General features: G+C 32.8%; 1 protein-coding gene across 12 annotated transcripts in view; it reads right to left on the reverse strand.

Annotated features, from left to right (window-relative positions):
* The window catches only part of DPP10 (dipeptidyl peptidase like 10), a 725696-nt gene that overhangs the window by 48929 nt on the left and 659035 nt on the right, over positions 1-17732 (reverse strand). For all 12 annotated transcript variants that reach the window (XM_072960847.1, XM_072960846.1, XM_006196097.4 and 9 more), the window contains 3 exons: positions 15232-15270; positions 10238-10345; positions 43-134 (listed from right to left, as the gene is read on the reverse strand). In XM_072960847.1, coding sequence (XP_072816948.1) covers positions 43-134; positions 10238-10345; positions 15232-15270 — 239 coding nt within the window. The remainder of the gene's footprint in view (positions 1-42; positions 135-10237; positions 10346-15231; positions 15271-17732) is intronic.

The following is a 17732-nucleotide window of genomic DNA, read 5'->3' on the forward strand; positions in this document are numbered from 1 at the left end:
AACACAGACTTCCAACCTGACTGGAGAATCAAAAACGCTCACATTTTTTGCGTAGTTTCATCGTATGCCAGGATCTTTATCACTTCCCAGTTCCCTGATGTCAGATGCCGCACGGTAATTTGCTCACTTTTACTCTGCAAAGAAATAGAAAATATTGATTTTCTTTTTATTTAAACAGCATCTCTCTGGTCAACACAAAAGTAGTAACTGCCTGTGTCACTTTTAATTCTTTAATTCTCAGCTAACGTTGAGTTTCTCGTTTTCAATCTCAACAATGCATACACATTCACATACACATAGACCCAGGTAGGACGGTGCCTTTATTGCTATGCTGCAGGGAAACCATTCAGAAAACATCTTGAGGTGAGGACCACCTGCCCATCATCACCTTGCCACAGGCAGTCATCTGGGCATTTGGTACAGACGCAGGACTTTGATAACTCTCGCCTAAATCATCGACAACTGTGCAGTTTGGAGAGTTTTAAAGAAAACATTTGAACAAACTTCATTACAAATGCATACTAAGCATTAGACGCTTTTAACCTTTACAGCATGTGCATACGATTTTCCATTTTCACTCAATAACTTATTTCTGAGATTAATTCATGTTGATGCTTGTAGCCATAGTTTATTTTCACTGATAGAGAATATTTTATTGTATGTATGAATATAGCAAAGTTCTTCTGGCTTTTTCTTTTTTGACATTTGAATATTACCAAATTTTTGCTCTTAAAGTCAAGTTGTCTGTGAACAGTTTTATTTATGTCTCCTGGTGTTCATGGCAGGATTTTCTTGAGATAAACACCAATAAATGGGATTGCTTGGTCAAACGGTTTATGTCTTCTACTTAACTCAGTAGTAACAGATTATTTTCCAGAGTTGTGCCAACTGAAAGTCAACTAGCAATACGAGTTTCTGCACTGTCTATACTGCTCCGTTGGTCTCTGTTAAGTCCCCAATACCGCACATTTTTAGTTAAACATTTTTTTAACATCCATATTATTTAGGACTCATCCCTGCTCATTGTTCTTTTTTTCAGGATTTCCCTATATATTACTGCATGTTTATTTTCTCAAAGGAATAAATAAGCATATCTAGTTCAAGCAAATAAAAACTTATTGGAATATATTATCGGGATAATATTTATTTTATAATTAATACTGACTTCTTTATGATCTTCAGTAACTCTTTCCAAGAACTGAGATATTTTTCCATTTGTTCAAGTCTACTTTATGTCTTTCCAGAATGTTTTAATTGTCTTCCTACAGGCTTTGTACATTTCATTTTATACACATTTAGTTATCGTATTTATCAGTAAGTATTTTACATTTTGCGGCCATTGTCTATAGGCCTCTCTCTTCCATTATACCTTCTAATTGGTCATTGTTTCCATGTATGAAAGCTACTGATTTCTGTATCCTGTTGTTTCACTAGATGCTTTTCCAAATCTTATGGCTGGTTGTTTATTCTTGTCTCATTAATATTAGCTAATACCTCCAAAACCATATTACATAATAGTGAAAATAATGTGCATCCTGCCTTGCTCCTGACCTTGATGGAAATGACACAAGACTGGCTTTGGAGAGGAGGTGCACATGTTTTATCACTTTAAAAAATATTTCCAATTCCTATGTATATTTTTTAAAATCAGGAATTGGTACTAGGTATCCCCAATTCCTATATATATATATATTTTTTTTAAACCTGGAACTGGTATTACATTTTGTAAAAGGTTTTTACAGCAACTACAAAGAACATTCATGCCATAGAACAATTTAAATTGTATTAGCATTGCCTTTGAAAGTCTGACAAGATTCTTTTATGAAATCATTTTGGCCTGGTGCTCATTTGTGGTGCAAGTCTTTGAATGGTAACTATGCTTCTTCTATGTCATTAGTCAGTTTAAGTTCTGCATCTCTCCTGGGAACAGTTTTGACTAAGTGTATTTCCTCATGAAATTTTTCATTTAGTCTAAATTCTCAAACTAATTGACATAAGCTTCTGCAAAATACTCCCTTATGATTTATTAAAATGTCCTTTATTTCCCACTAAGCCATTTCTAATTTTGTATTCATTTGCTTTCTCCTTCTTTTTCTTTGATGGGATGAGCATGTGCTTTGTCTCCTGTGTGTGTGTGTGCACTGATGTTTTCAAAGGGTGAGCATTATTTTTTTCACTTACTCACTTTTTCTGTTTATAATCTACTTCATTTCTGCTGCAAATTTAATTATTTCCAGCTTTCAGTATGTAGCATTTTGCTGGTAATTTTCTAGCTACTTGAGTTGGGAATTCATTTCATTCTTCCATTTTCACTTTTAGTTTGCTGAGTGATGATTTCTACTCTGACAACTGATTCTGATATAAAGTTTTGCCATTCTTTTTCTTCTTATTTTTATTTTATATGTTTTGATATTTTGATTTGAATTCTCCAATTAATTAAATTTACTTAAAAATTACTCATTGGAAAACCTGTTAAAATGTATTATTGATTTATAGGCTTATTACATTGTGATTATAGCATGTTTTTGTATAATTTCTAATTTGTAGAACTTAATTGAGCTTTTTTAATGAATGACCTGATGTCTGCTCAACTTTTGTCAATGTTCCACATACATTGTTTGGATGTGTTCACACACATAGATACATAAATACATACATATATATATATATATATATATATACACACACATAAATAAACACTTACATATCATATCTATAACCTTATTTAATTTTTGGTCCACTTGACTTAGTTTGGACTGAGAATGAATGGTAGGTACAGTAAGGTTTCCACACATTTCTGTTTTATGAAGGTAGCCACCTATCTGGGGCACAGATACAGACAATTTTGACCATTACATCTTCCTTTTGATTTGTGGCCATGAACATTATAAAGTATCTTCTTTGGTCTTCTTAATGCTTTGAAGCATGAAAGCTATTCTTGTTTGGTATCAGGATTTTAGCTTTTCTGAATCATTTTGTTTAAGATATGTATTTTGCTAAAAGATTGAGTTGGATTCTGTTTCATGAGCCAATCTGAAAAATACTTTCAAAAATTTTAGTACATAGTTTTAAGCCAATTTACATTTATTGATATGACTAATACTTCTTAAAAAACTCTTATCATATTTTATATTTTATGAGTATTATGTTTAACAAATTTTTTGAGGCAGTCTTTATCATCTTTTTAGTGTTTTGAAATCCTGTGCTGTTTTTATTTTCATTTTACATGTCATAGTTAGACTGATAACTTTAATAATTTTATTTCTCCCCCTAAAGGGTATTTTTTGTTTGTAGAACAGTTTTTGGTCTGGTTTGTCATTGGATTATAATTTTAAATGTTGCCTCTCTTCCACTATTTGATAATCTTCTATTAAAACATCAATTAAGTATCAGGAGGACCCTATTTCCCTGTCTACTAACTATCTAACTCTGATCCTTTCTACTTTATTTCATTTCTTTCAATCGGCTGTTTCTATTTCTTCTTGATATCCATTAGCGTATTTTCAGCAATATCTATTTATCCTTGGTTGTCTTTCAATTAATTAATTTCTGTTATTACTTTGTATTATTCTTTCCCTTTCCTTCCTGAAATCTGTCACTTTTTGGTTTACAACTTTTCTTTCTACTTTATGAAGGCTTTCCTAAGTTTTGAATTTCTCATTTGATGATTTTGTAGCACAAATGATAAGTTAATGACAGCTAATTCTTTTTTGAGTTTCGTTTTCTAGAATTCCTCTGCCTCATCCTTTTTTGGGGGGAGGAGGGAGTAACTTTATCTGTTGAAAATTTTTTATTCTACTTTCTGTTTTCCTCATATAGTAATTTTGTAAATCCTTACTGCCAACCACATTTTGTTCTTTATAAGTACCTTAGATTTTCCAGGATACAGATTCATAAACATGCTGAAGGGTTAGGTGACTCCTTTGATTGTTAAAGGAGGAGTGTCCCTAAGGAGTACTGTCACTAGTTATCTAAGAACTAGTAACCCAAGAAGCATCCGAATGTGGCATCATTAGTAGTGGGTAATAATTCTTTTCCTGTCGAGTTCTTGATTTCTATCACAGGTTTTCACTTTTCCCTTTACCAACAGTATTCTAAAAGATGCTTCTCTCGCTATCAAAGTTTTTTTTTTTTTTCGCTTTCTTAGGTGATAATGTTTTAAAATGTTATCTTTGGTTTTATGCATATTTAAGTTACTTCATTCTGATTCTTTTTCCAAATGTTGATTTTTAAAAGAAATGTTACTAATGTTCCACTATAGATTATGTTATCTAAGCTTTTGATGAATGCCATTATCACCCATAAAAAGTTCCCTTTAGTTTGAAACTACTAAGGTTTTTGAATATTTGGTAGAACCCACCCTTAAAAACTACCTGTGCCTGATGTGAATAAATTTTAAAACATTGATTCCATTTGCTCAATATTATGGGGTAATTCAGGTTGTCTGTTTCTTAATCAGATTTGGTATTTTTTTCCCTACAGTTTATCTATTTCACTCAGTCTTTCAAATTTGTTGCCATGTTATTCATAGTATTTTTTTTTAAATATTGTAAAATCTGAAGTTATGCCTTTTTCTATAACTTATACTTTGGGGGTTTGCCCACTTTTTTAAAAGTTTTTTATTTTATTTTTTATTTTTTGGTGGGAGAGGTAATTAAGTTCACGCATTTATTTTTAGAGGAGGTAGTGGGGATTGAACCCAGGACCTTGTGTATGCTAAGCATGCACTCTACCACTTGAGCTATACCCTCCCCCTATTTGCCCACTTTTTAAATTAACCTTGATATACATTATAGATTCATTTCTTTTTCCTGAGAACCAACTGTTTATTTGGCTAAAGTTCTTTATCTTTGCTTTCTATTTCATTAAACTCTATTACTGCACTTCTCATGTCCTTCTTCTACATTTGAATTTATACATATGTGTATATTTATATTTAAAATACGTATAAAAACTTAACCAACAAATAATGTAGAAACTATATTCTATTTTCAAATATATGGCTTTTTAAGTGTTACAACTGTTGTTACTCACTTCTAACTCAATAGCGTTGTCTCTAGACACTGTAATCTATTAGCTGAATAATACTTCTAATGCATTTCTGGTACAGCTATATCCAGAATCTAGAATCTTTGATGTGGGAGAGTTTTATTAAAATATCTACTTTCCTGTACTACTGGAAGCAGAAACCATAAGGTCATTCCACTATGTATATGTAGTATTAGAATCTTCCTTCAAAGAAAAATTCAGTGTCTTTTTGGTGTACATCTGTGTTCCCACGTCTCTCTAAATCATCTATTCCTTATTCTTAAAGGGACTTCTCTAGAATTCTAGCTGCTCAAAGTCAACAACAAGCATGCAACTTCTCTAAGTTCTTCGTATACCGTCTGCAGCATTTTAATATTTTGCAAATATCTGCTGAGTAAAAGTATAAATGCAGTGATGAAATCTGTTTTCTGAGATTTGAGACAGGCACAGCCTAACGGCTAGCACAGAGTTCTAAAACCATAGCGGACTTTTGACAAGGGCAACACGGCAATATACTTTAAATTGAATGCATATTTCACTTTTAATTTTAGAAGGAACAGCAATAAAACTAGTAATTTCATTTTCAAAAGAGAACTGAAAAATCTAGGAAACAGAGTGTTTTTGGGACATTAGACATCAGGCCCCTCTCCTTGAATTGACAGAGATTTTATCTTACTCAAGAAAGTTAAATATTAATTTTATATTTCTATTTACAAGTTGGAAGCATATTGGGATCAGTAAAAATTTAATGACGCACATGCTTTTCACCTGATTACACACTGTTCATTCAAATTTCCTATATTAAATTCTATTTAACTTTTACAGCTTCTAAAGAAGGGAAATATTGTAGTGCTTAAAATAGCATGCTTTAATTTATCGTCTATTCATCACATAAGGTGAGCTAATTGTTTTTAGACAATGGTCCTAATCAGACACAGCAGTGAAATGTAATGAAAAAAATCGTATTGGGTTGATTAGATGATAGAATTCTGGATTGGGGGCATGCGATTTCCCACAGTATCTGTAATGAATAGTGGCATTTAAAATTGTTCCAAGTGAATTCATCAGCTTTTGTGAGCAAAAGTCTGTACTGCTGAATAGAGAAAGTGAATGAATTCACCAATGTATATAATTTTTCATTTAACACAGTTTTGGAAGATATCAAGGCACTTGCTTACTCTTATAAATCTGAACCGCTTAACATAGCTGAAACTCTGCTTGTCCCTACATTAGAGAGGACAACGGTGGCCATGTCTTTGACAAAAACCTTTTTCTTAAGTGAAGCTTGCATTGCGGGATATAGGGTGTAATAGTTCCAGATATGTCTATTCAGAAGTTAGAAGTCTACATAAAGAATGCTGTGGCGGGGGAAAGAGAGGGGGAAATATCTGAAGTGATCAAAAGTTTAATGGTCAGAAGTAAAAAAGTGTTTGCATCACTGTTTGAAGAACTACATAAACTGATATGAATACTGCATACTGCACACTCAGAAAGAAAATTATTTTAGCTAGACAGATTGTTGGAAAAGCTAATTTTTATTTTTATTATTGTCTTTAATGGAATATGTAAAGGTAGAGAAACATTTCTCATATATTCTGCTTTTATATATTCATATTGACTGTATCTGGAAAATTGTATATATATATATATATATATGGGTTTAGAAATATTTTACTTTTGATGCAGGGATTCCAGTTCTCTTAACCAAAAATAAAGAGATAATTCATAATATAAATAACTTTTATGCAGATTGACATCTATAATTATAATAAATTGCCACTAAATTAAACATTAAACAATAATGGTTAACTATGTACATCCTGTCAACTAAATATTATTTAAATATGATATTAAATGTTAATATTTAAAGAACTGCTTTTTTAATTGTTTAGCGGTGGGGGGAAAATTATGCTTTAAAATTTAAATTTAAACATCAGCAGGAAATACTGTAACTTATATAAAATTGTAATCATGTTTAAAAGAGGACTGGAGGAAAACACATGTATTTTTTCTATTTTTATTTTTTGGAATTATTTTAACAAGCATCATTCTTGTAAATGAGAGGAAAAACACACAAATATTTGTAAGGAAAACCACCACTCTCTACAATGAGACTGTCCTGAAAACACTAATTCTGTAGCCTCATCTCTAATTAATGTTTTTTGTTTACCTACTAATTGTGTAAGAGAGCAAAGTGTTTGTGAAAATTTCCTAACTTCATTTAGTAAGATACTTCAAACAGATAAATACATTCTCAGCCAATGGGGAAGCTCTCAAATATAGATAAAACATCAAGTACTGAAAAGGTAGCCTTCCTGACTGCTGGCTGCCAAGCTCTCTGTCCCTGTCATTTGTCACTTTCTGGGCACATCCATTTAAGTGGAATCCTCTAGCATGTCAAGGAAAGGAAGAAGGGTAAAAAGTCATCATTGTTGGTATGAGCTACTGTTTAGATGGTAAATTATTATACTATTTTTGGACGGCCAATTTGGCATTCCATACCAAAACCTAAACAAATGCCTATATGAACATGAATGCTTTGCCTAGGTGTCTTTTGATATCTAGGAATGTATTTTTATAATGAGAATATTTATCTTTGAATAATTTTTAATATCAAAAAAGAAGTCACTTTAATGATGATGAAAATTAATTCATTTAAATAAAGTATATCTACTTGACAGCGTATTGAATGACTATTAAAATCATTTGCAAATAATATTAAATATTAAGAATGTATTTAAATGATGTGAGAAAATGCTCATAAATTATTCTTTAAATGTTTCAAAGCAATATATGTGCTTTAGCTTCACTTTTTAAGAGAAAATGATATATTTTTAATGTAAAAAAGGAATTGGAACTATATATAACAGTTGATTTATAATGTGAGAGTGTAAGCAATGAGGTTGTTTGATTTTATATAGTCCTTTATTTTTCATTCAGTTTAGAATTTTACAAATTTTTATAGTGTGTATATATAGATGTTAATATAGTAATCGTAAAGAATTCATAAAAGAGCTTCTTCTTAACTATTTAAAAATTGAGACAAGGAGATTCAAAGTATTGAAATTGTGTGTGTATCTGTGAACTTCATATAAACTGTATTTACCTAAAAACTGACCTCTGACTTATTAACAAAGCTAATTTTAGCTATATTGCCAAAATATCCATAAATAATCATGCAGTCCTGTTCATTTCTCAGTGAGGCAAACCACAAATTCTCTGAGCTGCAACCAGAATAGATCAAAATGTTCTCTCCTTCAATGGAAGCTTTGTTATAATCTTTACATGGAATAGGAACAAAGTAAACACATCTGCTCTATGAAGTTGTTCCTTTGAACGTTTTAGAAATAATGAATTAAACTGCACGTCAGACTGGTTTGATTGGGGGGAACAGAAGGTATTTCTTCCCAAGGCTTATAAAGAAACTTCTGTTAGATGCACAAATAACTCAATTCCTACATGCCAACATCTTTACCCCCAGACTCCCAGTCTGCCAATCCCACACTTTGTAAAAGATAACCATTTCTCTTCTTACTTTGTTGAATAGATTATCTTCTTTGAATTGTATATAATAGATGTATTATACATCTTTATCTACTTTCACTGTATCATAAAAATTCACAATTTGTATGTAATTTTGACTACCTGGGTTTTTATACATACACTTTCTTGAATATAAATTCTGATATTTAAAAATTCAATAAGATGTCAATTTTAAGACTTGGAAAGTGTGATTTATTCTTTTGGCCAAAATATCTCCTCAGTATTTATGACAACAAAATTCATGATTTGGTACCAAAGTTAATCAGGTAAAGCAGTTTGCCAGTAAAGCTTCCTCCAGTTCACATAAAAAACAAAAAATGTTTTCTTAATCCCACTTGTCAGATATAATTATTTAAGTAGTTGAATATAGAATCACCAAAATTTTTATTCATATATGAATGCATTAATTTATTTAGAACATAAAGGATATCACTTTATACATTAGTCTATAACCTATTTTTCTAATGTAATGATACTACTATAAAAATTAATCTACATCTCTATTGTGGAAATCATGTATGGTCAAATTATTTATTTCTGCTTTGATTACAATTAAAGCTAAAATCATGACAATTACTTAAATAGTACAAACCTTGAACAACTGTTACATTTTACGCTCTTGACATAAGATTTTAAGAATTCAAGGTACTGAGTTGCCCAAAGTGAGTATGAATATGGATAATGATAAAAGTTTGAGAACATGCACAAGACTTGAATGTTCATAAAACACAGCATATAACGTAAAAATAGCCCAGGTGCTTAGGGAACTTTTGCCACATCTATATTTATTCTATACATTGTTAAGTATGAAATTAAGTCTTGTCTAGTGTGTTTGTAAAACTCTCATGGAAGATTTTGATTTATCCACAATGTTTTATCCTTATAAATTGTCATTTACCTGTGAGATTAGACTGTTTATTTGATTTTGAAGGAAACTTTATTTCTCATGAATATCTGTTATTGGTAATTAGATTCAAACTGACTCATTAACCTTGCTGTATTTAAATCACTTATTATGAATTCACTGAGTCTTTTTATAATTAGATAAAACTATATAAACTGGTTAACATTCATTGAAAGTGTAGAAGAAAAATAGCCTTTTACCCTCTTTTTAATCAAAAAGTCCATAAAAATATAACACAGATTTTGTGTCTTTGGCAACACATAAAAAATCTGTTTTTTCCCATTTTAAAATCTATTTTAAAATCTGCATTGCATTTCCTTGTGTGGGTGTACCATAACTTATTCAACTATTCAATTTTTGATGGACATTTAGGTTGCTTCAGGTGTTTAAAACTTTTATAACAGCTTGAAAATATTACTTGTACCAAATAGGTGATATATATTTGTTGAATGAAAAAACTTCTCTAGATTTTCCTCAGGTCTTCGAAAGTAGGGGTTGGGTACTTTTCATTTATTAAATTCTATATCCCAAGGCCCTCAACTCATAGCACACATGTGTAGCTCACTAAATTTTATTGAGTGTTGAGGCTGTTTTGTGTCCAGCTTGAATTTATGGCTGTAAATGGGGATCCTCTTCCTAAAACATCCCTGGGTTAGATCCATGGCTGGATTTCACAGGCATGAACTGTAGGTGCCACATGAAATGTGCCTTCAGGAACATGATGGCAGTGAAACAAAACCACAGGAAGAAGCCAGCACTTACCTGGATGAGGAACATAGCTATGTGGTGAAATTCTCCACGGCCACCTTGCTTAACGGGAACGGTCATAAAGAATTTGCTGCCATCTCTAGAAAACACGGGCTCCTCATTCTAAAACACAGAAGTGCATAGAACAATCTCAGAAGGGCGTGTGAAAACTGTGCTGTCAATTATTGCTAAGACCAATAATTGGTTTAGCCTGGCAAATGGTCAAATTATTTAAAAAATAAAAGTATGATAGCATTTTTCAAAGTGAATGTAATGATGGATTACGTATATGTGTGTGTTGGAGTGGTGATATGCATGGGAACGCCTCTTGCATATCGGATAGAAGTGATTCACAGCCAGACTAAAGACACTTTTTAAATTGGTTCAGGAAGGAACTTTCATCCCTTCATATGAGATAAGATTGTGTTTGGAAATTTATCCTTCAAAAATAAAGAAAATGTGAACATCTATACCAGTTTTTCAAAATCATTTTTTTTAATTTAGAAAATGTAGTTGCATACAATATATAATACGTTTTTCTAAAATCATTTACTCAGCAACTCAAGTTATTGAAGATGCATTTTTGATAATGTATACATGAACTTACTGTAAATACAGAAATGAAAAGACTGCAAAACTGGAAGGAATCCACTGAAAATAATTTAATTCAAATTTCCCATCCTCACTGCTCACCCCTTTACAAACACACAAATACAGATGCCCACTGGATGAGGTTTGAATTAAACTCCAGTGGGATGTTAAATCAATATCATTGTTTTTGAAAATTAAATGGTGGAGGCTATACACATAGTGCTTTCTCTTGCTCCAGGGGAAGCAGTAAGAAAAATAGATCTGTCAAACAAAAGATTGGGTTCTTTCTTTTGGATTAGTGAGAGTGCCTATACATAAGGATAAAGAAAGGCTTTGGTATGGTTTTCTCAGTAGGTCTTCAAAATGGCTTACAAGTGCTTTTAGGTGACCTGACCCTTCACTGTCTTTCTGATCTCATTGTCTCCCCTTCTCCTGCTTCTTCATTGTATGTGCTCCTGCGCCAGGGCCTTTGTACTTCTCATTCCCTTTGTGTGGTTCTTTCTCTTATCTCCCTCATACCTCTGCAGTACATCTACCTTATCAATGAGGTGTTTCCTGATTGTGCCATGTAAAGTGTGATGGGGAATCGAGACCATCCAACTCTATCTGAATTCCCTCATCCCCCTTTTATCTACTGTCTATTTTTTCCATACCACCTAATCCCATCCAACATATTATATATTTTTATTTACTTTTTTTTAATATTTTTATTGAGTCACAACATATTATATTTTATGTAAGTATATATCTGTTTGTATATGAATGCATGGGTGTATATGTGCATGTAGGTAGGTAGGTAGATAGGGAAGTAGGAAGTGTTCCTCCAGAATGTGAGCTCCATGAGGCAGGAACATTGTAGTCATCACTGCTCTGTCTCCAACACTTGGAACAGTGACTGTGTTTAATAATTATTTACTGAACGAATAAGTGAATTAATAACTATTTCAGTATTCTCAAGAGTCTGATTCTAGCTTCATTAGTAAGAACATCTTGTGATAGAAATATAAGGATATCATTTTCCTTGTCTACTTCATGGACACTCATGAAGATATAAGATGATACGTGCAATAATTTAAAACTCTGAAGAAACACAATTCAAGGATGGGAAAATTGCATTACTGGGCATGTAATAAATGCTGACAAGACACCTGACTGAGTGAATCACACTTTTCAACTACAATAGAGTCAATAATTCTGCATGCTCCATCTCTTGTTCCTCTAGAATAGCTCTCCCTTTGCCTTTGCACCTGGGGTTTCTTGTGTCAGGATTAATCCTTCAGTTGTTCTTTTTGTACTAAATTTTATTCATTTTTTTTACTTAAACTCAGGACAGAAACCATTTCCAAATCTCCCAAGTTAGAGTCTCTCCTAGTTAGGAAATCTCTCTGAGGAGAGATTCTAACAATACTCTGTATTCATCACAATCATGACTCTCAATGCACTGTTATGTGGTTGACTTCCTTCACTAGGCAAGTAATAATTAATCTAAGTTCGCAACTTTATCTTTTTTAGCTCTATTGCCTAGGACACGGTAGGAGACCTACTTATAATTGAACAGATGAACGCACGTGTACAATGGGCAAAAATATTTGTTTATATATCATTTTATCCACCACATTTACTCCAAACTATTGGCTCCTCCCTTACTCAACACTCTCCGCTTGTGCTTTGTTCCAAAAATAAGTTGCTTTTTATGGTATGGAGATATCTGAGCATTGTCCTTTTTATGTTAGTCCCCACTCCTCCAATTCTGGTATCTTAGAAACAGTCCATTTAAGGAGCAGATGGAGACCATGATCTCCAATACACTGCTGGTCTTAAAAACCCTCACTCTTAGACTGTAAGTGGTTGTAAACATTCAGCTCCACGCAGAGCCTCTCCTACAATCAAATAAAGTTGAGCCAATCTCACTGTCCATATTTATGACCTTAAACAAGTCAGTATTTATGACACACAGGACAATGAATTGGGGATACCACCCACTATCTCTTGACCAAACATTTTTCAAACCGGTTATTCCAACTGTAAGTCTCTTGAAAGCTAGGGAAAACATGCCCACTTCTCTCTGCTCTTCTCACTATCCAGAAAAAAAGCATTATGAATATTACATTAAAGTTCTAATTTTTTGGAAATTTGCTTCATCTCATTACTACTACGACATTCTCATCCTTTAAATTTCACTGAATTCTAGGTATTTAATGAAATTCTCTTAGCGCTTGTGGAGAAAAAGTCAACTGTGACAAACCAGTCCCTGCATTTTCTTATGGCATAATTGATAACTGATTTCTTTACTTTAAAAAGTTTCTATTAAATATTCATAAATTTGGGATTTAAGCTGTAGATAACAGAATCCTAAAAGAGCATTATGTTGTTGAATGTTGGACTATTATGAATGTTACTGGCAATAAGAATGATAGCAAAACAGGCTTAGTAATGCAGGCAGTTTAGAATACATTATGTTACTGTTAACATTTTAAAAAAATTTTCAGTAACTTAATTTTGTAAAAGTCCATTATTGGCTAAAAAAATCAAAGTCTTTTTCCCAATTTCAATTTGACCATTTCCTAAGATTAAATAGTTCATATTGATATCTATAGATAGATAGATGATATATATACTAGATAGGTAGAGGGATAGGTAGATAGATAGACAGACAAGCAGACAGACAGACATGCCTATACTTCAGACAAGCAAAGGTTTAACCTACTCACAATCCTTCTTACTCTTTTTCTTTATTTATTCAGCAAGTATATATGGATCTCTTCTTATAACCAGACTCTATATTAGGCATCTGTTTTACAATGGGCAACAAAAAAATGAGTAACATTCCTGCCCTTGTGAATTCAGCAAAAAAAAAAAAGAAAACAAAACACAGAACTAACTGTGCAAGCATTACACAAAGGTTATATCTGACTTCAGCCTTTACTGGGGGGGAATTGGTTAGGGTTGGAGAAAGTGACTTCTTAAGAAGATGGTTTAAGCTGAGGTTTAAAAAATGAGCAGCCTTCACATAAGAAAGTAGTTGAGAGAATTCTGATGAGAAGAGAGTTCATATAAATCTCTTGTGAATATGAGGGCTAATGGAGAAAATGGGAAAAAAGATGGTGTGACCCAGAGCTGGACAAGCTTTCAACTTAATCCCTTCTAGACCCTTTAAGTATACTGGTCTTTGTCTGTAGAACAAAGGGGATAAAAATTGTTTCAGTTGTGAGAGTGCTGATGGTACGATGCTATGTGGGTGTTGTGGGTAGTGTCAATCAAACACATATTTTGAAAAGGTAACTCAGCCAGCCTGCAGTGTGGACAACAGGCTGGCAGGTTCCTAGGGGGTTGAGAGCTCACTAGTGAAAGAGAAACTGCAGGGCCTGCAGCCTGATTGTGTATAGCGTTTGTGAACTGGAGACAAGTAAACTGACTTGAGGTCTTTGAAACTCAAATCAAAACAACGTGGTGATGAATAACATATGCAGACAGGGATAAGAAAATGTTCAAAAATGACTACCAGGTTTCTGACTTCGATGGCTGGATGGATACATATGTCCTTGGCTCCTGTGATAAGCAGACATAGACTGACTAGAAGAGGGATGTGTTCAGTTTGAACCTGTGGAGTGTGCAGTTACTTTTACAGATTTAGGAGGAGATGCTAAGCATGAATTTGGATATTTCAGAACTCAGAGAAGTGAGATGCCTGGGGCTATACATGTGGAGGTGGTAATTGAAACCACAGATGTATATGGCACCTGGGGAGAGAATATAAAAAGATCACTACGAAGAACAAAACAAATCAAAACCAAACAAGCCAAACAAAACACTTCCCTTTGCAAAAGCAGTGATGAAGTTTGCAGTAAAATGGGCTCAGCTATATTTGAATAATTACATGTGTTTCCTTCTGAAACGTCCAGGATAAAACCAAGTTGTGGAGATAATTGGTAGTGATTCTACTGTGATTATCAGGATTGCAGCATCAATTACATCACAAACTAGCACTGAAGCTGGGATATATCTAAGGAAAGAAATGTTCATCTGAATAATCTCCACATAACCAATTTATGGGGAAGTTTGGTCAATTTTCTGGGCTATCTGAGCCATGCTGATGGCTTCTAGTTTTAGTGGGTCACAACTCTTTCTCTTTCTTCGACACAAACATTTTCCTACATGAATGATGCTGAAAATGGATTCTGGTAGTTATTCTACAAATTACAAGTCATAAAAAATAGAAGTAACTTTTTCACAAATGATGTCATAGAAAGTCCATGTCATAAATATTTTAATAGAAAAGACTCACTGAGTCCAACACAGCAGAGTCTTATATTCACATGACTGAAATAACTTTTGACAGAAAGTTATACATAACAAATGAGTGAATAGGATGGACATGACGGACAAAATGTGACATAAAGAGACCACCTATACTCTACCTGTTTAGAGAGCCAGGTATCTGATGTCATCTCATATTTCTGAAATAAAATAATTATGTCCATTAAGCATCCAAAGACCAAAATGAGCCCACATCCATCTAACTTTCTTTTTTTAAACATTATTATCCTTCAGGCATGCTTTTCCCCCCTTCAGCTGGTGAAATATCATGAGAGAACACATTGTCATTATTGATTTCCACTGAATGAATAAGTAGAGAATTGGGGTTAAATGATAATTCAGTTGTAAAGTCTTTCCTTTGGTGAACTCCTTCAGAATTCTCCATAGTACGTCACCAGGGACAGAAGATCATTTTCCAGCTCTGTTTGATTACCTCATTCAGACTGTTTTGAACCACTAGACACTGTCTCTTTTCACCTCTAGGCGTCATCAGGGGACAAAATTATTAAGTCCTTCCAAAAAACTGGGCAAATAGCCAGGCATAAAATTAAAAAGTTGATATCCTGTCAACATTCAATCCACTCTTGATCACAGTCAATTTTTTTCCCTTAGGGAAAACAGTGAGACATTTGAAATGACAAAGATGGTGTGTTCTTTAAAATAATCTTGCACAGGATCATAATCAAAATTACATTGCAAAAGACAAAAACAGACTAATTTCATCTCAAGTTAAATACATGTAGATGAAATAAATTTTAGTAATGCTGTTTTACATGTAGGAACTTATGAAATATCTTGTGGTTTCTCTGGAGAAAAATGATTCTATAATGAAAGTATTCAAGTGAAGAAAACTAAATCACAATGTGTTAGAGATTTTACCTATATGCAAAGGTACTCATTTCAAATTGTAAATAATAATTATTATTTACTTATCAGTTCCTTTTTTTTTTTACCAATTTCCAATTTTAAAGCCATATGATTATTACAATTGACCACTTTTTCTTTTCAAGAAGAATACTAGGAAGTATTTTATTTTACTCACATATTTACCATATTTACCTTTCTTTCCCTTATTTTGATCTGAGTTTTCATCTGATATCAATTATTTTAGCCTGAATAACTTCATTTCCTATTGCTTGTGTAGATCTATTTTCACAAATGATCTCAGTTTCTATTTATTTGAAAATATCTTCCTTTGTCCTCAACTTTGACAGATATATTCATAGGACATAGACTTGTAGCTTGACAGTTTTTCCTTTCAGTCCTTTCACAGTATCTTTCCATTGCTTTCTGGTTTACATTTTTTTCTCATGAAACATAGGTAGTAATTCTCATCATTGTATTTCCCTGTATGTTACGTGTTTTTCTCTCAGCCTAGTTTAATTTTTTTTTCCTCTTAATCTTTTGTTTGCAATAATTTGAGTATTATGTGTTGAGTCACTTTTTTCTTTGTCTTTATTCTAGTTGGGATTTGCTAACTTCTTGGGTATATGGATTAATCATTTTTATTAAATTTGAGATATTTAAGTCATTGTTTTCTACCTTTTTTCTGCCCTGATATCTAAACCTTTCCCTTGTGTGTATATAATTTCACATATACACCAGTTCACATTGCTCACATCTGTTCACAGTCTTTTATTCCTCGGGATTTCTGTCTGAATTTTTTCTATTTCTGTGACTACAACAGTGTCTAAATTGTGATTAAGCTCATCCAGGCAATTTTTCATTTCAGACGCTATCTTTTTCAGTTCCTGAAATTCCATTGTTCTGTATTTATAGTTTATATTTTGCTCCTGAAAATTCTCATCTGTTTACTAATTATGACCACCCTTTAATTTGTTAAATATTATTCTAATAGCTTTTTTCTTCAAATGTGTTTGTTAATTCCAATATCTATATCCTTTGTAAGTCTGTTTCTATATTTACTATTTTTGGGGAGGTGAGTGAGTTATATTTTCCGTGTCTCTACATATATGGTACCTTTAAACTGTGTGACTGATACTGTGAATACTGCATTTCTTATAGTTAATATGTATTTTTTAAGGGTAAACTTTGTTCCGGTAGGCAGCTAGTTTACAGGCAGATCACTTGATTCCTTCAAGGCTTAACTGAAAGATTTATTAGAAGGCGTCTAGAACAGCTCTATTCCTAATACATTTTCTTTCTGGACTCTGAATTGAAGACATAGGGTTTTCAATGAGAAATCTCTATTTTTGATGTTCATTACTCCAAAGACTCCAAGCATTGTACAACCTGCAAATTCTCTATTTGCTTTTCTCTCTGTGGCATATCCTGTACTTGCCCAGCTAAACACTGAGATAAAAACTTAACAGATCCTTTACATAAATTACTGAAGTTCTTTCTCTATAGCTCCCATCTTGCGGTACTTGTCCTGCAAATTTCAGCCACCACAATAGACTCAAACTGATTCTCCTTGCCTTCTTGGATCAGTGATACCCTTGTGTTTTTCTTGGGTTCCATCTCCTTGAACTGTGGTCTCAAACGTCTCACCAATAGAAAGTCCTAAGTTTGTTTCACCATTTATATCTTGATTCTCTTATTGCCCAACTTCTGAATATAGTTGTTAAATGTATTTTGTAAA

Source organism: Vicugna pacos, chromosome 5 (genome assembly GCF_048564905.1).
Source record: "Vicugna pacos chromosome 5, VicPac4, whole genome shotgun sequence".
Lineage (NCBI taxonomy): Eukaryota > Metazoa > Chordata > Mammalia > Artiodactyla > Camelidae > Vicugna > Vicugna pacos.